The sequence below is a fragment of the Rhinolophus sinicus genome, linkage group LG10 (genome assembly GCF_036562045.2).
Source record: "Rhinolophus sinicus isolate RSC01 linkage group LG10, ASM3656204v1, whole genome shotgun sequence".
NCBI classification, from domain to species: Eukaryota; Metazoa; Chordata; class Mammalia; order Chiroptera; family Rhinolophidae; genus Rhinolophus; species Rhinolophus sinicus.
The window spans coordinates 40,053,823-40,077,355 of NC_133759.1; the positions used below are offsets into that span (position 1 = coordinate 40,053,823).

At 50.7% G+C, this 23,533-nt stretch overlaps 1 protein-coding gene across 4 annotated transcripts in view; it reads right to left on the reverse strand.

Moving 5' to 3' along the window:
• Window positions 1-23,533, reverse strand: part of GRIP2 (glutamate receptor interacting protein 2) — a 90,818-nt gene that overhangs the window by 23,185 nt on the left and 44,100 nt on the right. For 3 of the 4 annotated variants that reach the window (XM_074312946.1, XM_019747028.2, XM_074312947.1), the window contains exons 2-9: window positions 6,299-6,379; window positions 5,901-6,036; window positions 4,876-5,021; window positions 4,104-4,190; window positions 3,334-3,409; window positions 1,947-2,092; window positions 908-1,055; window positions 619-788 (exon numbers count right to left, since the gene is read on the reverse strand). In XM_074312946.1, coding sequence (XP_074169047.1) covers window positions 619-788; window positions 908-1,055; window positions 1,947-2,092; window positions 3,334-3,409; window positions 4,104-4,190; window positions 4,876-5,021; window positions 5,901-6,036; window positions 6,299-6,379 — 990 coding nt within the window. Of the gene's footprint in view, window positions 1-618; window positions 789-907; window positions 1,056-1,946; window positions 2,093-3,333; window positions 3,410-4,103; window positions 4,191-4,875; window positions 5,022-5,900; window positions 6,037-6,298; window positions 6,380-18,287; window positions 18,372-23,533 lie in introns of those variants that run through there. The other variant, XM_019747038.2, reaches the window with a different exon arrangement.

Sequence of the window (23,533 nt, forward strand, 5' to 3'; positions counted from 1 at the left end):
GCTGTAGCCTGGGCAGCCTCAGCCAGGGGCTGAGCCCTCAGGGCCCCAGGACATGGCCGTTTCTGTCCATGCTGGGCTCTCATGGGCAACCTGTGTGCCAACCTTGGGTTGGCCAAGGCTTGCTCAGCCCTGCATCCTCCCCCTTCAACCTTTCGCAGGCCTTCCCCAGTGAATTCTTTGTACTTTTACTCCATCTAAGCATCTGTTTTGCACGGAAGCCCAGAGATCTGCCTCCCCCACCTGCCCCAGCTGATTGTCCAAACTGGCTGCCATGTAACACTTCCTCCCAGACAGTTCCGGCCAGGTCCTGGCTCTTCTGCTATGGGGCTTTGAGGGGTCCAGCCTAGTACAACACATCCTTGGGTGGAGGAGTGAGAACCCAACTATCTCAGGACATGGATTCTGCCTCCCTGTGCAGCACCCCCACCTTCACCCAGGGGCTTGGCCGACTCTGGAGCCAGCTGCCCGGTCACTTGGACAAGTCACTTAGCCCCTCTGTGTCTCATTGCCATTATCTGTATAATAGGACTAAGACAGTGACCACCTCCAGGATAACGGGGAGGATCAGAATGAGTTAATACCTATGATGTGCCCTGAGATCTCTCCAAGTGGACCCACCTGCCTCTGAGGGCTTCAGGGGCCGCCGACTCTGGGGCGCAGGCAGGATCTCCAGCCGCACTTTTTCCGACACGCTGGCCAGGAGCTTGGTGGCCTCAAGCAATGAGCAGTGTTCCGTGCTGGTGCCATCGATGGACAGGATGTGGTCTCCAGCATGCAGGGCCCCACTCCTGGCCAGGTGGGGGGTGGGGTGTTGAAGGGGGAAGCTGGTCTGGCCAGACAGAGCTCTGGGAAACCTCTCTCCCTGCCCACCCACCCTCGCTGTAGCAGCACCCAGCATATGTCTCACCTGTCCACCACGCTGGCTGGCTTGATGCGATCGATGGTGATGACCGGCTTGTTCCGGTGGGAGCCGGTGGTGAGTGAAATCCCCAGGGCAGACCCCGGCGTCTTCGTTATTTCTACTATCAAGGGTCCTGAAGCATTGGCCACGGTATCTGGCACATGGAAGGAAAGAAGAGTTTGAAATGCAAATGTTGAACACTTTCTTCCCTCTGCTATCTCGATTTAATCCTTGCTTCCAGGAAGGGCTCACTGCACTCATTTTATAGACTAGAAAACTGAGGTGTGTGGAGGTAAAGGCCTTGTCCAAGTTTACACAGCCACTGTGCATGAGGGGAGGGTCAGGTATTCAGGTCTGAGGGCCCTGACCACTAGATTTTGCTGGGCAATACTAGTTTGCTCACATTTACTGAGAGCCTACTGTCTGCTGGCACTGAACTGCAGTGTCCACAACAACGCTTTCCCATCTCAGAAAATGGCACTCCCATTGGCCCACCCAAGTGGCTCAAAACCAAAATCTAGCTCCTTCTGCTCTCGGCCCCGTCACATCCAAACATCAGCAAATCAGGCCAGCTCGACCTCCATTACGTTTCCTGAATCTGACCCCTTCTGTGCTCCTCCTCGGACACCAGCCTGGTCCAGCCACCATGGCCTTTCTCTCACTCGATGGCTGCAAATTAAAGGGCACCCTCTAGCCTTTCCCATAGTCTTTCCCATAGCACCACCTAGTCTTTGATTTTTTTTTACAGCACTTACTGACAACTGACACCCTCTATATTTGATTTATTTGGTTTACTGTTGTCCCTCCCCACCAGAATGTCAGAGCCATGAAAACAGAGACGTCATCTGTATTGTCCTCAACTGGATCCCTAGTGCATCAGACAGTGCCTAGTACATAGTGGTTGTTGCCCAAAAGCTCAGAGAGGCTAAGTGACTGGTCTAAGGTCACATAGCCTTTACAGTGGTGAGGATCTGTGCCCATTACCCCCTTCCTCCACCTTTGGGCCTCTTCCTGCCCAACCCTAGTCCTCAGGTCCCCAGCTCACCTGGAATGGCCACGTCGTATTCCACCTGGAAGAGTGCCTCGTGGCTGCACTGCCGCAAAGTGGCCAGGGCAGCAGTGTGGCTGGCCCCATGCAGCGGGATCCCATCAACACTGAGCAGCCTGTCACCCACCTTCAAGGAGCCCTCCCTGCAGGGAAGGGCCGGGTCAGCCAGTCTGGCCCAGCGCGACTAGGCACAGCCCTGCTGAGAGTACGCTAGCAAAGGTGGGACACAGAAGACAGAGGAGGTGCAGGGAGCGGGTGAAGGAGAAAGGGATGGACCAGATGAGTGAAGGAATGCAAGAACAAGTGAAAGACTGAATGACTATGAGGGCAGCTGAGTACATGAAGCAGGCGGTGCACACGGGGGTCAGGTCAGCTCTGACATCTCCTGCCCCCTTTGGTGCTTCAGAAATTCACAGTCCCAGCTCAACCCTAGAATATCTGCGCTGAGGATGGCCCTCTAGGTCACCACTTCCCTCCTGCCCCAGGGATAGAGGAAAACACCAGGGCCCAGAGAGGATGGCAGCTCTGCCAGGGCAGCATAGCGTCAGCAGTGGGGGAGTCTGGATGCTTCATGCTGCCCATCAGAGATTCCTACCCACTGTCCCCACCCTGGTTTCTTAGCAGCGATTCTGGCCTGGGGACAAATGTGCTTGGGAACCAATTCACCAGGGGCCCTGGGGTGGGGACCGAGCTGGGGTTCACCTCAGTTTGGGTCAAATCCTTGCCTTGGAATGCTTGCCCCAACAGGTGGCCAAAGCTATTCTGGGAGGTTCTATGAATAGCTTGTCACAGGGCCCTGTCCCAGGACAGATTTAGATTTCTGACAAGACTGTTTCAGGCTTCTCTTAAAATGGCCAGGAATCTCCCACTGGGGAGGTCAGAAGCTGGGAACTGGATACATTCCTCCCCCACGTTCTCTCTTCCTGGTACCTCTGGGCCGGCCCAGGCAGGCCGGGGTGGGCAGCACAGCCAGGACTGGGGAGGCTGAATTACAGAGGCCACAGCAAGCGACGCTGATCACCATGCCCCCAAATCTCTCACAGCAACTCTTAGAGGCTGCAATATTAGACTTATTCCATGGAGGGGGAAAACTAAGACTAGGGAAGGGAAGAGAGACGTGACACCAAGGCTTGCTTTCCCCCCAGTCCCCTGAGATAGTAGGATGTCGGAGAAGAAAGAGCTTGATGTCCTTCTCATTTGGGGTTTAGTCCTAGCTCCACCAAGAACTCCCTGAATGACTACGGGCAAAGGGTGTCCCCTCTCTGAACCTCAATTTGCTCATCTGAGGAATGGGTACGACAGCCCCCACTCTGCCTCCTTCACAAGGAGCTGGGGTTGGTCAACCCAGTGCAAAGCTGTAAGGTTTCCTCTGGCTCAGACTCACCTGTCAGCAGGGCCCCCGGGCCGCACATAGGTCAGGACAAGTGGGCGGCACTTGTGGCCATCTTCATGGGCACCTCCTGGACAGAGTTCAACAAGAGGCAGGAAATCATCTACCCACTTCTTTCCTGAGGCCCAGAGCCACTAAGCAGACTCCCTTAATTAAATCTGCTTGAGGACCTTGTCCTTGCTATTCACAGGCCCTCTTATGAGATACCAGCTATAAACCCCCTCTCCCTGCCCAGAGCTGGGGCAAAAAGGAGGGAAAATGACCGAAGACCTCTCCCGTTAAACGGCTTGCTTCCTTTCCGTGATCTCATCCTATTTCCCTTTTTGCCCTGGTTGCTAGACAGTTCCAGACTTTGTTCTCAATCTCAGTAGCAGCTTTCACCATCATTTTCTGGTACAACTTTTACCTCTCACTCCCCTCAACCACGCACACTTCATTGCTTAGCAATTTTTTGCATTTAACACTTGGCTTAATGGTCCTGAGTTCGTTAAAGTCAGAATCAATACATATATACATGTTATAACATATAATATATATAATATACAATATATATTATATGTATAATATATATAATATATTATAGTATAGTATACACACACATATATATGGGATATATGCATATGATATATCAGATATATATATATATATATATATATATATATATATATATATATATATTACATTCATTAAAGCAAAACAGAACACACAGAATTAGAATTAGCCACCTTCCCGCCCCCTGAACCAAGGACGACCATTACACTAACCTCTGAGGACAAAGCCAAAGCTATTGCCCTCCTTGTAGAGGGAGACGTCCACCGTTTTTGAAATGATCCCTGCGTTGTTCTCAGGAACTAGAGAGAAATGGAGGACTCCTTTGAGTCTCTCAGTCACATCACTGAGCTGGCAGATGTCCCCAAAGCTCTTTCCAGGAGAGTTGGGTAGCCAGTCACAGAGATTACAGTAAGGGTAAACTCCTCCCCCATTTAACAGGTAGGACAAGTGAGGCTTAGAGGGACCCTTTTCCCTAATTACCCACTTAGTCCACCACTTAGAGAGAGGAAAGGGCCTGCCCACGCTCACACAAAGACAGTGACAGAACTCAGGCTTGAATCCATGGCTAATGGGCTTAGGCCAGGGTTGAATTTAGACACTCAATTTCAAGACTTTAGACCAACTATGAAAGTTCAGAGCTAGGCTGAACCCTAGGCTACAATACTCGGTGCAGGATGGTAGGACAGGAAACAGTTTATTCAGCCAATGTTCCCCAAACTTTCCCCCTTAAAGGAAAAACATCTGGAAACTAAATATGCAAAATGACAATGGGTTATATATAAACAGGACCCTGCCACCTCCTGGTGACAGCCTACTGCAGTTGTAGGCAAAGCCCTCAGAGGAGGCATGGATGTTTGTGGCCAGTCTCCAGGTCCCACCTACCCCACCTGGCATGATCCCCAGCACCCAGGCCTTGGCGGGGAGGCAGCTGTGTCCACCCATAACCAAGGCAGTGGAGAAAGTTCCCTGTCCAAGGGCACCCACCGGGCGGGGGCAGCTCATACTCCACCTCCAGCACCACGCGTTCGCCCACATTCTTGAGCAGAGTGATGATCTCATCATGGCGAAGCCTGGTCAGATGGATCCCGTTCACTGACCGGATGTAGTCACCCACATTCAGCAGGTCACTCCTGGGAGCACGGAGGCCAGAGCACATGCATGGTGACCGGTGCCAGCATTCACAGCCACACTCCCCTTAAATCCTTATGGCCTCTGGATCCCCATTTTACAGGTGGGGAATTGAGGCTCAGAGAAGTCAATGTCCGGGGTCACACAGTGAGTCGGAGAGCGCAGATTCTAACCTAGACCCATCTGACACCCAGGCCTGGCATTTCCCCAATATTGGTCTGCCTGCTTTTCCTCCTGGAGGGGGTCACCCTCATAGCTCTAGCCAGCCCCAGACAAGCCCAGAGAATAGCCAGATCATCACCTCCTTTGCTAGTCCCAACACTTCCTGGCTTTTGACCACTAATCTGTACTGTTCAACTGGACACTTCTCGGGACTGCCCTTTGCAGGCCTAGAGGGTCAGCAATGGAGAGGCTAACTCCCAGGTTTCATGGAACGCATGGTCCAAGGGAGCCACCGAGGTAAAACAATGGGAAAATCCAGGGCAGTGTGTGGTGCAGAAGTGGCACACAGGTCTGTGTGAGCAGAGCAGCTGCCCCAGCTTGGGGAAGCGGACTTCCCAGAGGCAGTGTGGAGAGATGAATAGGAGTCTGCCAGGGGGATGTCATGGGGAATGGGACTTCCAGGCAGAGGGAACCGCATAGGCAAAGGCCTGGCGGGTCTGGAGAGATAGGGCGCTATGGCCAAGTCAGCCCCTGGTGTAGAGACAGACAAGAAGCTGGGGCCTGGAATTACAGCCCCCAGTGGAGGCCTTCCTTCCACAGACACCAAGCTCTCAGTTGCTCCTGGAAACAACTGCCTGATTGCTTTGCCTAAAGCCCTAGTACATTTTCCACTGGCCCCTGGTCCCCTTCCTGCTGCCCTCACCAAGCCCCCTTCTCACCTGGCCGCAAGCCCCCCAGGTCTCAGGTTGGAGACTCTGGGCTTCCCATCTTTGTCGGTGCCACCTGAGATGGTCAGGCCCAGTGTGCTGCCTTCTTTCTTGATCAGCTCCACCACAGTGACCCCTCGGAACTCCTCTGCCAACAGATGGGCGGGGCGGGTAAGGGGGAAGAATGGGGCAATTCTGGGCCCCCAGCCCTAAGACAGTTGAGGCTAACACTTGGTAAGCAGGACACTTGGCTGCATTACACTGGGTGAGATCATCTCCTTTTTACAGAGGAGGATCAGAGAGGTTCAGTGATTGGCCTAAGGTCACAGAGCAAGTTAGCAGCAGAGCCCACACCCAGAGCTCTCTGTGCCTCCAGGACAGAGGAAGAGGAAGGAGCGGGGGGTCATTACCTGGGATGCTCTGTCTGCGGCATATCAGGGCCACATCGGCTCCTCCTGCATCCTTGCTTCCTTTGGAGTAAGGCCCATCGTCTGTGGGCAAGAAAGAGAGAAAAGGTCCCGGTTCCATTTTCATTTCCATTCAGGCGAACCTCTTCTGCTTTGGGAATCTTCGACTTCATGGATGTGGCCTGTCAGAGGCGTTCCTTCCTGCCACCAGCTTCACCTGAGTGTCTGCTGCGGGATCCTCATGGCTCTCCTCTCCAGGGAGGCTCCATCTCTGCTCTGGGGGCTGAATAACATTCTTCTGAACACACACCATACACTGGGAACTTTGCAGCTGTCATCTGACCATCTCCAAAGTCCCAAGGGTGGTATTATTATTATGGGTAATATTATTCCGCTGTACTGATAAAAAAGCTAAGGCCCAGAGAGGGACAATGCATGCCCATAGTCACCCAGCTGGGAAATTAGGCAATTTGGATTAGAACCTGGGTCGACTGACTCTAACACTGGGGCTGTGCTTGCACTCCTGCTGGGACAGGGAGCTCTCTCACATGCAGACATCACAGCACAGGTGAGACAGTGGTGACCATGAACAAACTCAATCTTGAGTGGACCTGATTAATATTACTTCATGAGGATTGTACTTTATAATGTACTAGCCATATTCTCAGACATTCGAGGCAGCCCAAGGTAAGTCTGTCTCCTTTAGCTTTAATTCTACAAAACGCTCTCCCATTATTTCTTCAAGTATTTTTTCCTTCATCTCTCTGTTTTGAAATGCCTAATAGGTGTACGTCAGGACTTTCCACTTTATCCCCCATGACTCATCTGTCATATTTTCTATCTCTATTTCTCTGGGATGTGTCTAATCTGCAACGAAATCTATCATTTTTTTTAACTTGTTATGAAATTTTTCTTACATTTCGAATATAAGGAAAGTACTAGATTCATATAAAGCAGAGGTTCTCAAAATGTACTAGCATCATCTGGGAACTTATCAAAAATGTAAATTCTTTGGCCCCACCCAGAACCTAGTAAATTAGAAACTTTGAGGGTGAAGTCTAGTAATGTGTGTGTGTGTTTTAGTATATTAGTCTAACATTTTTCTCCACTTTTAAAATTATATATATATATATATTAAAATTATATATATATAAAAGTTATATATATATATATTAAAATTATATATATATTAAAATTATATATATATTAAAATTATATATATTAAAATTATATATATATATAAAAATTAATCCTTTCTGGTGTTTATTTCTACGGGTTTTGTCCTAATCACCACTACAAGCAAGTTTGTTATTTTGTTTTTTACAATCAACTTTTAGAGTCTTTCCATTGACCCCTAAAACTCTCCCTTGCTCCCTTTGTGGCCAGTCCCTCTCTCACTCTCAGCCCCCGACAGGCCCCGATCTGTTTTCTCTCCATATAATTCTGCCTTCCCTAGAATGTCATATAAATGCAATCATATGGTATGTAGCTTTTTTAGCCTAACTTCTTTCATTTAGCACAATCTTTTGAGATTCATCCGTGTTGTTGAGTGTATCAGTAGTTTGTTGCTTTTCCTTGCTGTGTGATGTCCCATTGCATGAATGCACCAGTTTTATACATTCACCTGTTGAAAGACATTTCCATTGTTTCTAGTTTGGGGTGATTTTAAACAGTCGTAATAAATGTTTGCACACAGGCTTTTTTTTTTTTGGATGTAAGTTTCCATTCCATTTGGGTCAATACCCAGGAATGGCATTCTGGGTCATATGGTAAGAAGGAGGTTAATTTTGTAAGAAATTGTCAGTGTTTTTCAAACTGCCCACCAACAATGTGAGACGGTTCTAGTTGCTTCACATTCTCACCAGCACTTAGCAATGTCAGGATTTTTTTTTTTTTTTAAGTTTAGTCATTCTAACAGGTATGTGTAGAGGTATCTTATTGTGGTTTTAATTCACATTTGCCTAATGACTAATGATGCTGAATACTTTTCCTTGTTTGCCATCCATATATATTTTCTTTGATGAAGTGTTTGTCCAAATCCTTTGCCCATTTTTAAATTGGGTTGTTTGTTTTCTTGTTATTGCATTTTTATATATTCTGGATATAAATATTTTGTCAGCTGTAATAACTTACATTTTGAAAAGCCCACTAGGTGATTCTGTGTCACACTGAAGTCTGGTATAATGAATCCTATTTACCCAACATCTAGTTTTAACAATTATTAACATTTCCTCATGTTTACTCCATTTATTTTTATCTATGCTAAAATATTTTAAAACCCTAGACACAATGAAATTACACCTCTAAATATTCTGGTATGCATTAAAAAAATAAGAACATATCTCTTACATAGCAAAAATACCATTATCGCACATTATAAAATACAATCATTCTTTAATTATTAATTTAATATCCACTCCATATTCAAATTTTCCCAATCCTAATGAGTTTTTTATTTTAGCAAGTATAGTTTTGGTTTTTCAAAGCTCTGTGTGGTTCTTTTGCTTCTCTCCTTGTTGTGTTCTTTCCTTTTCTATTATTCCTTATGTGTCTCTAATAATTTTAAATCTTTTCAACATTCATCTATTATTCTATTTACTATTATCTCAAACTCTTGAGAGAGATTTCTGCTGTCTGGGCTATCTGATGACGCTCCCTCATGGTGGATTGTTTCCTTGTGTGTTTGGTAATTGTTGTACTATAGCTCATCTTAGTGGGGCTTTATATGTGGGGATCTTAATAAGCCTGGTTGAGGGTAGGTCCCTCCAGTGTCCCAAGAGAATCTGTAATTCCTTCCCCTGGGTGCCTGCCAAGGCATCATTACATTACCCTGACACCAATGTTTATATTAACAAACACCAATGTTTATATTAATAACCTTGGCTCCAAGATTCTAGAACCATGGTGGTAGTGTAAATTATAACCTTCAACAGAAACAAGGGGCATACTTCGAATCACAAATTCTCAAAGAAGACCTAGCCAAGACAGAGAAGCTTTTGTTTTAGCTCTCTGGTGACTGGGTGGATATTTTCCAAGTTCCCCCTTTCACTGAGGGTATATCTTTTTTAAAGTCCTGGCTTTAGGCTTGGGTGTCAGTTCCAACTAGGGAAGGTAGAGGGCATCACCTCCTATACCCCTAAGCTATTAAAACCCAGCACTTTGGTTACTGACCATCAAACACCACCATTCCTACCGCCACCCCCATAGGGAAGCCTCACTCATCAGCGTACACTCATCCTGCTGGTTTTCAGTTTCCTTTTCATTTTTTGTCTGCAAATGCATTAAATTTGTAGATCAATTTGTGGGAAACGAACGTCTTTACAATATTGAGTCTTCTAATAGATAAACATAGTATATTCCTCCATTTAGTTTTGTCTTATTTAATTTATCCCAAGGATATTGTGTACTTTCACGGGTAAAGGTCTTGTACCTTTTTCATTAAATGTATTCCTAGATATTTGCAGTGTTTTTATGCTATCATAAATGAAATTATTTTTCAAATTTCATTTTCTAATTATTTGTTGCTAGTATATAACAATACAGTTGATTTTATATTCTGACCTTAAAAATTCACATATTAATTCTGATAGTTTATCTGTAGGTACCTTTGGATTTTCTGTCACCTGTGAATAATGACAGCTTTATTTCTTACTTTCTAAACTTTATACTTTTTATTTCTTTAATTTCTTTTTATTTCTTATTGCACTGGCCAAACCTCTAGTTTGAAGTTGATGGAAGTGGCTGTACAGACCATCCTTATCTCCTTTCCAGCTCAACCTCTACTTGTTCTGTGAGTTCATCTGTGCATCTCAAAGCAGTTTGAAGCTAGAGGTCTCAGGCCACCTGCTCTGTGATGATGCCAGAGCCCTGCCTCCCTGCAGCGTCCCCTTGTCTTATGCCCTGGGCATGCTCTGGATCCTCTATGTCCTGACAGGAGAGGGGAAGAGGACTCATATGTCACGCACCAACCATGCCCTGTGCACACCACCCACACGATCTCCTTCTATCTCCTTCACTTGTCACAGTGACCCTGGGAGGAGATAGGTGCTACCATCACACCCACTTGGCAGATGAGAAAACTGAGGCTCAGAGCAGCAAAGTCCTTGGCCAAGGTAGTCTCTACAAAGAGCCAGAACTAGACCCCAGGTCCCTTTGCCTACCCTACCCCATGCTCTAGTGTCCCTTAACCACATTTTTTTTTCATATTTCTTCTCCAAGTCCTTTCTCAGCACTGGACTGAGATGGGCAAGGACAACTAACAAACCATCAAACTGGGGGCTCTCCCACGCTGCCTTCAGGGCCACCCCTCTCAGGCACCAGGCATACACCATGGGCTTCGGCTGCTTCTTCAGGCCTCACCTAAGCCTGCACACCCCTGCCCCCTGCCTGCCCTTGAAGAATAGCCTTCCTGCCGCCCCCACCCCTGTGGCTGCAGCTTGGCCCAGTGTTAAGCGCATGGGCTCAGGGCTCAGCCAGGCCTGAGAGCAGATCCTGGCTCAGCCATTCACCAGCTGTGGGAAGGCCACTCCTCTCCCCAACTCCACCTCCCAGCCTCCTGATCATTGCACGACCTAACTCACAGGACCCGTCTCCCCTCCTCACTTCCTAGAGGAGGTGTGAGAAAGAAGGGTTGGAGAGGAATCTGCCTTGGCAGGGGGCAGAAGCCACTTATCCCACCCCAGCCAGTTCCTTTCAGGAGGGGGAGGATCAGATGAGGGTTCAGCCAGGGGTGGGGTCAGTCTGGTCGGGGCTCAGTCAGACCCTAGAGCAGCGTTCAGTCTACAGCAGGTTTCTCAGCCTCGGCAGTATTGACATTTTTGCTGGATAATTCCATGTGGTGGTGGGGTTCTCTTCTGCAGTATCGGTTTAGCAGTATCCCTGCCCTCCAACCACTAGATGCCAGCAGCACCCCACCCCAGTCATGACAACCCAAATGACACCAAACATTGCCAAATGTCTTGTAGGAGAGCAATACTGCCCTCCACTGAGAATCTGCTGCTCTAGAGTCAAGGTTGGGGCTCAGGCTGGGCTAGGGGCAGGGCTCAGCGTGGGTCAGGGGTGGGATGCTGGCTGGGTCTAAGGAAGCCTAAGTACCTTCACCACCTGCAGCTCTAACCACTGAGAAACCATCCCTGCTTCCCCTATCACTCCACTCTGTCACACCAATGGCTAAGCTCCCTTTGTTTCCCAAAAGATGGTAAATAACAAATAAAACAGCAGTTCAATCTGGAATCATTTCTAGGACCTCTGGAGTTGGGCACACAGCAGCCCAGCTCACCCCCTCCCCTCAGGCTCCCTGTTCACATCAGCTGCCAACGATTTAGGCAACACCCCATTAAGTATAATGCTTCCCATTACAGTTCTCTAATTCGCACTTCATTTAGATTCAACAAGATGTTTCAGAGCTAATAAAATTAATAAGACTGCATTCTATCAAGTGTGTGACAGCGAAGTTCTCTGGTATTTCATGTGGGCAGTGCTGGAATTAAAATCTGTCTCATCCTGTGCAGATTAGATTCTGCTACTGGACAATCCCTCTCTCTTGGGAAGACCAGAGATAAGTTTGCTGGCTCCAGGTTTAGGAGTCTGGGGATGGGGGAGGGGCGATTATCTCCTCAGGAAAGGAAGAGGAAGCTGAGGATCAAGTTTGCCAAATTCAGAGCAGTAGGATCCCAAAGAATGGAGTGGAACAACAGTAGGTTCACGGTGGAGTTTTGAGCCTTGATATTAAAACTGAAAGATTCAGAGACTCGACGAACAGTGGGATCTCCAAACGCAGAATTCTGAAGCAAAAGATGCAAGACGCTGGCTGCTGAAGGCAAAGACCCATTTCCTGGGCTGATTCCGTGGAATCCTCCAAGTTTGTCCTCTCCCCCCTTTCCTCATCCCAATATTCAGATCTTGCTCCAGTGAACTACGCGGTGCTGAATTGGGCTGCAGTGATATCCTTGAGACAGCCGACATGCATGGGTCTGCTTGTCTCAGCACTGAGTGGCCCCAACTCCCTCCTTCTACAATTTTTTGCTGCCTTTGGGTCCGGCTGTGGGCCATCGATTGCCCCAGCTGTCAGGTGGGCCTGATTGTGTGCTGCAAACCAGGAGTCATACAACTGTGTGCAAACAAGGAGTCAGTGGGCAATAAGCGAGGACTTGGGACTCTTCTCTAGGGAATGTTACTGCATTTTAGCGCGTGGCCTTGATGACCTTTCTTACAGGTTGAGGCCACCCTGGATAGGTGAATTGCAGGATAAGAAACTTCTGGATATCTAAGACCCAGTGCCATATTCAGAAAGGCATCCAGAAGGATCACTGCTATAATGTTTGCTGAGGCCTGTTCAGAGGGGACATACCATCCCACTGTCACAAGCATCCTTGGGTGGAGGGGGAAACTAAGGCAGCATTTAAACCAAGAATCAAATCAGGACCAGAATTACCAATTGGCTGTGTGACTTCAGTCTCTATTTCTCCACCCATAAAATGGGGGTTTATCACATCATTGCTGGCTCTAGGCAGCCCTGGCTTGAGAATTTGAGGGACTTATTTTAGTATAGAAATCCTCATGGGGGTTCAGGCCCCAGTCCCCCTCTCTCAGAGAACATGCTCACTCTCTCCCGCACTCTCTTTTTTGTTCTGGGACCTGGTAATTATATGCTTAGAGATGAAGGCTTTTCAAAAACATCTTTCCCACCAATTTTCAGCTGGAAACGTGCATAAAAAACAGAGATATTTTTATCCGCATGTTTCTTTTTTCCTGTCTCCTCCTTCCAGCAATGGGCAATTATGAGCTTTTGCCTTCAGTCAATCCGTCCTGTTAAGAACTCGCTTCAGAGGGAAATTCATTTCCGCAGCGATGCCAGCCGTCCCAGTAAATGCGGGCTGGGTGAGTCGCGGGAGCAGGCGGGAGAGATGCTGAACCCAGCACAGCCAAATACACCTGGTCCCAGACCCATGCTGTGCCCAGAGTGGGTGGGTGGGTTTCTTTTTATTTCATTTCTCTTGAAAGCGTTGCTAATTTGCCTTCATTATCTACATCTCTCTGGGGCTCCGGGGAGCTACTGAGCTTTGACAAAGGGAATAGGAAGTCAGCCCCTGGCCAAGCTGTCTTTGCCAGGACCCCGCCTAAGCAGGAAAGGGATGCCCGAGGGGGTGTTGCTGGGCAGGGCTGTAGACTCAGCCTTGACTGATGCCTGGTTTTGTGGGCCTCCAGGAGGGAGCATTCAGCATCTGGTGTTGGGGCGGGGCAGGGGGGGCGGGGGTGAGTCGGGGGGGGGGGCCGGGAGGCAGTGCCCTGAGAAAATGAATACCCAGAGGTTCAACTGGGGATGAACAGGAAGTGACTGCCTGACAGGGAGCAGGACCAGGGTGCCCCCATGTGCCAACTGGGAGAAGGAGGCCCACACTCGCCCCTGGGTCTAACCATCACAACTGTACATGGTGACCTATTGCCAACTCTCTGGGTGAGCCTGCTGTAGCACTCCACCAAGTGAACCGCCAGTCCTGGCTTGGTTGGCCCCACCTCAGATGGCATTGCTGGTTCAGTGGAAAAGGAAGGATGGACTTTGGACTTAGGCAAACTTCAGATTCTGATTTAATATCTGCTGGTGTCTAGCTAAGGGATCTGGGACAAGTCACTTCTCCTCTCTGACCCTCAGGCTTCTCTGCAAAGTGGGGGTGCCAGTGCCACCTCATGGGTAAATGAGAGGAATCAGTGAGATTCTGTGGTACAGAGAAGCCATGACACATGGTAGTTCCCTCCCTGTCTCCTTTACTCACTTTGTTAGAAAGGTTTTCTAGATTAATAAATAGTAACAACTCCTGTTGATTAAGTGCTGGGTGTTGTGCTATGTGCTTCATAAGCGTTAACTCATTTAATCCTCACCACTTTCTGAGGTAGTATGATTGTTATTCCCATTTTACAGCTACGGAAACTGAGGCAGAGAGAGGTTAAGCGACTTCCCATGTTAAGGAGCAGGGCCAAGATATGTACAATAATACTAATGTTCTAAGAATTTTAATATTATTACCACATTATGGCCATAATAATCTTACGTGGTAGGTACCATTATCATCTCCATGTTATAAATGAGGAAACTGAGGCACAGAGATGTCACTCAGCTGGGGAGCGACAGAATGACTGGAATTGGGCCTTTCTGGCCCCCCACAGACCACATCCTTAACCCTTGGCTCTGTTCTCTCCCTCCCACAGAGGACAATGGACCCTAAATGAGGGGCACCAGGGAAGGCCGTGCTGCCCTCCAGGAGGGCTCAGGGCTCAGGCACCCACAGGCTGAGCATGTCAGGGCTATCAGAAACCATGGACATGACCCAGAGAGGTTGCCAGCCCTTCAATCCCCTTCTACAAGGTGTGTGGGGCCCCTGGCACTAGGTCTGGAGCCATGCTTGGGCTGACTTCCCACTCCATGGGGCCATGGTGGCCCCAACATCATGTGGGCTGGGGTGCAGGCTTGAGTCGGGCCTTGGCTTTCTGGGTCTGTGCTCTCCCACTTGACTCTGAAACTGGCAATATCGAGGAGCATGACCTCAAAACTGAGTCACCATGGAACCATTTTATTTCCTAACAATGGCTGCTTGGAACAGTGAAAAGACTCAATTCACTCCTTTGAGAGTAAAAGCAAAATTCACACCGCAAGTGAGCCCTCCGCCTCCCTGTCTTCACCTCCTAATACTCTCCCTTTGCCAGCTCCATTCCAATGTACTGGCCTCCTCGCTGTTCCACATACCAGACTCATGCCAACCCCAGGGCCTTTGCACTGGCTGTTCCTTCTGCCCAGAATGCTCTTCCCCAGACATCCACCAAACTCTCTCCCTCACCTTCTTCAGGAACTTGTGAAAATGTCACCTTCTCAGGGAGGTCTTCCCCAGTCAGTCTGTTTGAACTTATACCTGCACCCTCTACACCTCCAATACTTCCCATCACCTTCCTTCCATGCTTTATTTTTCTTCATAGCGTGAAACACCATCTAACATACCTCACTATCTCCCTGTGTCACACTAGGATATCAGCTCCAGGGGGCTCAGTTGTTATCAGCCTGTTCATTGCTGTGTCCAGCACAGAGAGCCTGGCATACAGTAAGGGCTCAGTAAATTCCCACTTACAGATTAGGAGAATGGGAATCAAAGAGGGGGAGTGAGTTGCTCAAAGTTGTAGACTCATGAAGAGGCAGAGCCACTAGGCAAACCCAGGCCTCCCTGACTCCAGGCCATAACCTCCTTGGTTTGGGGCCTGGAGTTTCCCCATGGCTACAGCCGGTGCTGTGGAACAGGAGGTCAGGTCTGCCCAGGATCCAGGTGGTTCTGGTGAGAGTCCCCTCAGAGCAGTGGGAAGTCCAGGGACCCCTACACACACACACACACACACACACACACACACACACACACACTCACACACTCACTCTGCCCAAGGCTTCCTGGCCGTGGCTGGGTGGCAAGTACACACTCAGGACTAGAAGGCTCTGGGAACAAAGACCACTTTGTGGCCAGAAGTCAGAAAAGAGTGAACACTGAAGGGCGGGTGGGGACACACACACACACACACACACACACACACACACACACTTCCTGCCAAAATCTGCGTTCAAGCCTACTGTGTGTCCCAGCCCTGGTCACATCCCTTCCTGCAAGGGCCCAGGGTTAGCAGAGTGGTGGGGTAAACAAGGCTCCCACAAGCAAGATTAGACTTGGCCAGGGCATGGGCCTGAGAAAGGGCTCGTGCAGGCAGGAGTCCTTCGGGGGCAGAAAAAGGGCACTGACAGTGAGTCCTACAGACTCCAACTCCGAGCCCAGAGCTCCCTGAGGGTCACGTCCAGTGGCCTCAGCCTTCTCTGCAAAATGTGGACGGTGTATGGAGTAGCCACCTGTTGGCTGCCCTTGTCCCCCTGCTCCAGGGGAGGCCACGCGACCAGGCCCGGCCAATCAGCGGCCCAGTGATTGGTCAGGGGTGGGCATGTGACCCAAGCTGGGCAGACAAGAGCTGGCCCTGGGATGTTTGCTGAAACTATTGAAAAGAGTCTTTCCTTAGGAGAACTGAGATGCTTGACCTTAAGGTCTGGGCACCTCAAGAAGAGGAGATGCTTCCTGGAAATTAAAGCCATCTAGAGAGAAGCAGAGTCCTGGAGTCCTAATGATGTTAACTGAGCACCTGGATCCTGCTGTGCCTAAAGTTCCATCTTTGGACTTTTCTGGAAAAGAGCCTCAGTACTGATACTAACTGAGGCAGGTTGATCATGATGGTCTGTGACTTGGGGAGGAAACTAGATGGGGGCTGCAGTGGTGAGGGTGAGGATCAAGTCATCGGACAGAGAAAAAGCCAGAGAGTTCATGAAGGGCCTCGAATGCCAGGAGGAGGAGCTGTGATTGCATTTGAGTTTTAGCAAGCTCCCCCCGAGGCAGCTCAGAGCGAGGAGGGGGCAGCCGGAGGCCAGGCCAGGGAGGAGACTGGGCAAAGGTCCAGGCAGGCGATGCTGAGGCCTGAGTCCCACGGGAGGCAGAAGGCCCATGAAGGGGAAGACACCTCCCTGGCAGTGTCTCAGGTGAAGGTCTCTGGGCTACCCCTGCCCTTGTAGCTCTGACCATTATAGGACAAGGTGACCCCATTCATCTGGGCCGTAGGTTGAGCGGACCCCTGTGCCCCCAGGAAGGCAGTGCCTCCATTTATAGTGCAGTCGCCAGGAGAGGACAGGGGGAGGCCACCTGGGGTCAAATCCCAGCTTTGCCAGTTCTGGATGTACAGTCTTCGATAAGTCACTTCACACCTCTATGCCTCGCTTTCCCCAACTGTAAATGGGGAGAATAAATAGTCCTGAACTCACAGTGTTGTTATAAGGATTAAATAAGAATATGCACAGAGAGTTTAGAATAGAGCCTGGCACACAGTAAGATCTCAATGGCTATCAGCTACTATTGCTCATGTGATTAAGTTGGTGCAAAAGTAAGTGCGGTTTTTGTAATTATTTTTAAGCTTTTAAACCGCAGTTACTTTTGCACCAACCTAATATTATTATCTGGGGGCCGGGTGGTAACCCCGCCTCTGCCCCTTGCCATAGGTGGGGCAGTGGGAGCCTAAGTTCACAGGGCCCTGGAAGCAGGGTGGGGAGAGCTCCGCTGTGAAAGTCCTGCGCAGCCAATCCCAGCTGGGCTACTGCATTGAAGCTTCAGGGCCTTGGGTGGACCACCCCCCGCCCTGTGTCCCAGTTTCCTCTTCTGTCCACAGGGGCCACAGTCCTTACCTTTGGAGTTGTTGTGAGAAGGTAAAGTCAAGAGTATGTGGAGAGTGGGAAGGGATTGACAGGGGCGGCCCCAGGGCACCTAGTGGAGGAAGACCTGGTCCTGGCTCCTGACAAGCTCCCTGTTGGGGATGTGGGGGAAGCAAGGCCAACCTGGCAGGCTGAGGCTAGAGAGACAGATGGACAGATGAATGGATGGAGCAGCTACATCTGCCCTAGAGCCCCTCCCCGGGGCCCAGCCCTGGGCCCACCCAGGAATGTGGCAGCTGTGTGACTGAATTCCCAGGGCCCCAAGACTCACCACCCAGAGCCCCAGCCAGGGCTTTCTGCCTCCTGCCTTAAGGTCCAGGAGCTCCCTCCAAACCACCCTGACCTCAGCCTTTGCTCTCACACCTCTGGCCAGGGCACTCACTCCCAGCAGCTGTGCTGAGTCTGATGCCCTCCCGGACACACCCCTAAGGGGCTGAGCACTGCCCGCAGGACTCCAGACCCGCCTGCTTCCCCTGCCATTCAGGACAGCCCAGGGGACTCAGCTCCCTGCTCCAGGACAGCAGCCAGGGTCAGACAGGCAGCCCTGTCATCTGCCCACCCTGGCCAGGTGCTCCACCCCCTGCACTCTTTCTAAGCCCTAGGTCTCTGGGAAGTGGCAGTCCCAGTTTTAGCCATTCCACTCCCCTCTGAGGGCAGCAGTTCCAGAGAGATCAGATGGTTCAGCCTCATCACTCTGCCTATAGGTCTTCCATTACTTACCAGCCTCTCCAGGGGTCTCCCTGCTGAGCCCACACAGCATGTCTGCTATTGTCTCCCTGCTGACCACCGACTCCCTCAGGAGCCACGCTGCTCGGCCCCTCCTTCACCCTCCCCAGGGAGTGGCCATGGGAGGGAAGCTCACAGCTCCCACTGGCTGGGCACCGAGTCCACCCACTGCTGCAGGCGGCTCTCTGCTTAAAGGGGACACGGCTGTTGTCATGGCTGGCCCCTGGGTGGGGTTCAACACCCCCCCCCCCACAGCCTGGGCAGGGGATCTTTGAAGATGGCATGTCTGGGCCTCCCCCAGAGCCCCCAGGCAGACAGACCCCAGGTTCAGTTCAGCAGGTAACTTGCCCTGGGACTTTGGCAAGTGATTACCCTCCCTGGGCCTCAGTTTTTCCATCCAGAGAAGGGGAACAGTGCTTTCCAAACTTTTTTTTTTTTTAGTAGTACATTGCAACACAATCTTGCACAGAATCCAGAGACATAAACCAGATACAGTTCAGCTAATGGATGATGCCAGGGTGTGTCTATAGGTCTTGGGTTAGAAACTCTTGCACTTGGAGCCCCCAGGACCCTTCCACCAATGTTCTAGGCAGATGTAACCACCTCTCCCAGGCCTCAGTTTCCTTTTCTATAAGGTAGAGTTTGGGGAAGATGAGCCCAGCAGCCTGCCACATGGAGCTCCCTACAGCTTTTTGGGCAGCACAAGCAAGCCGAGCTGAGGATCTGCCCGCCTCTGGGCTTGATGGGCAGGTGCAGCTGGTCACAAGTCCAGCCCCAGCTGGGTCTCAGCCCTGCACACTCCTAGATGCCTCCGTGCCAGCTCAGAACTGACCCTAACAACCCTGACGGACACCCAGGGCCCCTCCTCCAGCTCTACAGCTGCTTTTGCTCTCCATCCCACCCATGTAATGTTGGTACCAACTGAGGGCCAGATACCACGTAGATGCTGAGGAGAAGTGGGGGTGATAGAGACACAGGGTATCAAAGCCTGTACAACCACACAGTGCACCCAGCTGATTGCTGCAGAGAACAAGACCGACGAGGCCCTGGCTTCCATGGAATTCTTGGATGCATGGGAACAAGTGGGGCTCAAATTTATTCTGTGTCCTGCAGGGAGTGGGAGAGTGCAACCCAGTGGTTAGGGACCAGGGCTTCTTCTGGGTTCCCTCCTGAGCAGATGCCCACCATGAAACCCAGCCTGCAATTCCTGGGCCCCCCACATAGGCTCTTGCAAGTCCAACACTGATGGCACTTTCAGAACAACCCAGACTCTAAATCTTGTGTGGGACATTTGTACTCCTGCATCTAGAGGTTCCTATTCCTCCCATTACTCACTTCCCAGAGCTGCCTTCCTTTTTGGGTGACTCAAGGCATGTCCAAGGTGGCAGGGTCCAGGTTCCAGGTGAGGTTCCCTAGGCCAGCAGCGAGGCCAAAGGTCAAAGAGAGACACCAAGGTCTCAGCCACGGGAGGTGTGGTGAGCATGGGTCAGAGAGGGAGAACCGGAATTGGGCCGGGCAGGGAAAGGGGTACAGGCTCTTAATGTGGTCCACAGTGGCAGGCAATGGTCCAGACAAGGCTCTCGATGAAGATCCTGACCATCATCACCAGGATACCCAGGGCCACTTTGGGGCAGTCCCAGCTCCACGCCAGGCAGGAATGGACGCAGCCTTCTCGGCATGTGACTTGCTCTAACAGACCCTTGCCCTCTTCCCCCCCATTTTCAGCCCTTTCAGAGAGGAGGGCTGTGTGGTGCACAAGCCTTTAGAGTTATATCCACCCCCTCTCATAAGAAAATATTTGCTCACCACAAAGATGCATTTAAATGAGCGATTGAGATGGGCTGTCAGAAACCTCACCGCATTTCTTTCTCTCTCTGCTCCTCTGGAATTTACTTTTGTGGATGAGAGCTCCTGGAAAGGTTACGCCATGGGTTATGAGAGACCTTTCATGCAGCATTTCTCTGAGTGCCAGCTGTACCAGGCACTGGGGACCAACACACCAGGAGACAGGTGGGAAACAGCGTCTTTCCTTTGCCCTCTGTTCCTGCCAGCCCACCAAGCAGGTCTGCATTTGATTTTATCCAAGAGTATGTTTGGAAGCAACTGTTAGTCCATTTTGGAACAAGGCAGGTTTAAATAAGTAATTGGCACAGAGAGGTTAAGTAACCTGCCCAAGGTCACTCAGCTGTAAGGGTGGAGCCAGGTTCACACTTAAGAGGTCTATTCTTAAAGGCACTGATAATGGCCCTCTCAGGATCTCAGGGGCTTATAAAGGGGACCAAGAGTACAGATGAGGTGCAGTTAGCTCTGGCTGAGGGTCCATGGAGGAGGTGCTTTTGAGCCTGACTTTGAAAGATGGGAAGGAACATGTCAAAAAAGGAAAAAGCCATTGCAGGTGTGAGTCCATAAACGCAAGCCCACGTGACTAGTGAGGAGACCAAATGGGAAGTGGAGATGGAGCCAGATCGTCAAGAGTCTACTAAGGTGTCACTCCTCAAAGGGTGGTCGGAGGCCCAGCAATATGGCTGTCACCAGAGCTGGTCAGCAGTGCATGCTCTCAGGCCCCATCCAGGCCTGCTGAATCGGGACCTGAATTTTAACAAGGTCCCAGAGGATGTGGATGAAGGTGCAGAAGCACAGTATTAGGAGTCTGGCTTTCCTCCCCCCGGGAATGGGAGCCATGGATGGTTGTAGAGTAAGGGAGTGAGAAGGCTCTACAAGGACCTCAGAAACGGGATAAGGGGGAAAGATCCCCCTGGGGGTAGGCTAAGAGCAGGCAGAGGTGCTGGTCACCTGGCTCCAAAGGTGACCCCTCTCCCCCAAGGCTGCCAAATCTTGAGGAAGCAGAGGAAAAGGGGGAATGATTGCTGGGCATGTGAGGTGGCTGGAAGCCAGGCCTGCTGGGGGCCTGGGCAGCCAGCGGCTCTTGCAGCATTTGCTGCATGTTTCCAATGCTGGGGATGGCCCATGAGGGGAACTGGGTAGCCTGGAGGAGCTGGCAGCGCCACCGAGCTAGTGGGTAGCCCCTCCAGGGTCAGAAAAGGCCCTGACACCTTCACATCCTCAAGTTTTGTGAGACAATTGAAGGATGGATTGCTGTGTGACGTTGGGCACATGTCTAAACCTCTCTGGACCTCACCTTCCTCACCTCTAGAATGGAAATAATAAAAGCACCCAGCCCCTAGGTTGGGGAGACCACATATTAATGAGTCAGAAAGCAGTCACTTATCTACTTTCCTGCCATGAGTGTCACACCAACCGTGTGAAAGAGACCAGAGGGGCAGAACTTCAAGGTCAGATGCACCCAGGTGCAAATCCCAGTTCTGCCACCAGCAAGCTATGTGACTCTACGTAAGCCACTCTGTCTGGGCCTGCATCTCTCCACCCAGGAGGAGTGAGGTGCAGACCTCGGAAGGGCTTTGCAGCCTACGACTGTCCAGCACACACTCACGACCTCTTCCCTACCAGAGCCAGGCCTGCATAGCCGTTCTTGGTGTCGCTTAATGGGGCACCACTCGCTTCACTGTTGGGACATTCTCTGGGGTGCTGGGCTATCCCTCGTACTGAAGGACGCCTGGTGTCCCTGGCCCCACCCACCCAAGGTCAGTGACCAATGCAATTGAGAACCAACTGACCTCACGCTGCACAGATGGGGAAACGGAGACCCAGAGAGGGCTGTGTCTGAGGACCCCCACCAGTGTAGAGCAGGAGCCTGGACCCTGGCCTCTATTCTTCCTCTCAGGCCCCAGGGCTGAATCCATCATAACCACAAGTCGTGTCCTGAGTACACCAGGGACCCTGAGTGACAGCCGGAAATGAAGTCTGGGTATGAGATGGCGATTCAAGAACAAGAGAGATAAACTCTTTATTGCTGTTCAGTTGCTTCTGCCTCCTTTTCTCCTCACACACCCCAGAGGTCAGACTAGGACAATCGCTTGCCAGCCAGTGGTTAAACTTTTCTATAAGGTGGGCATTATTGTCCCCATTTTACAGATGGGGAAACTGAGACCCAGTCTGTGATTCCACCAGCCACAGGTAAGGGGCACTAGGTGACCCCTTCTTAGGGGGTACTGTTTGGCTGTGGACCCCACTTCAGTCAAGGTGCCCCACATCTCTCCCCACCCCCGTGCCCTTCACCTGACTTCAGGGCAGGCTGGGTTGTGATTCAGGAGTAACGCGACACCCATGAGCTTCTCCCAGACTGACACCTGCCCGTTCCCAATGTCCTCCATCACCCGCAGCTCTCCTCCAGCCCTGAAGGGCAAGAGAGCATGCAAGGCCAACAGGGTCTCACATGACTGCAAGAGCACAGCCCCACAGGCTCTGTGCACAGACCAGGGAAGAGAAAGGCTCCAGGATGTGAGAGGAACCCAAGCTCTTCAGGACCAGGCAGAGCAGAAGCTCTGTGTGCCAAACTTTGTTTTCAGCATTTTACACCTGCTTTCTCATTTCACCCCCACTTCAGAGATGACGAAATGGGCCCAGAGAGGTAGAACAACTTACTCTTAGTCACGTAGAGTAAGAGGTGTGAGCTGGGATTGGAACACAGGCAATCCTGATGCCACCTACAGAAACACCCCCACCCTGAGTCTTCTGCGAAATGCCCACATGGAAGCCCTCTTACCAGCCTACCCAAGTGCACATGGATACAGACAGGACAGACAGACTGCTCACATAGGACCTACTCTGTGCTGACAACGTTACACATGATGCCGGAACACCAGTGTCTCTTGCAGAAGAGACTATACCCAAGGAGAATCTGCTAGGAGCCCAAACAACAAAGGGGCCAAGAGTTGGGGCCTCTCAGAGAAGTCAGGGCATGCTGCCTGGTGGAGGTGGTGTCTGAGCTAAGCCTTAGGGATAAAGGAACCAAACACTCAAAGGTGAGGCGGGAAGGGCATTCCAGGCAGAGGGGACAGCCTGGGTAAAGGGTGGGAGGTGGGAAGGTACACAGTATATATAGAGAAAGGCACCTACCAGCATGGCTGGGGTCACAGGGCCTGAAAAGAGCAGGTGGGCTAGACAGGCAAAGACATAGAGACCTGCTTCAGAGGAGGGAATGCACTGAATGCGGCATTTCTGGCACTGTGACCACCATGTGGATGACATTTAAGGAGGAGTGGGTTCTCCCGAGCCCCTCGAATGAGATGATGGGAGGATGGGACACACAGAGGGTCTGTGCAGCTGCACAGGGACAGTTGTCAGGAGCAGCTCTGAAGCTCCTGCACACCAGAGTCTGA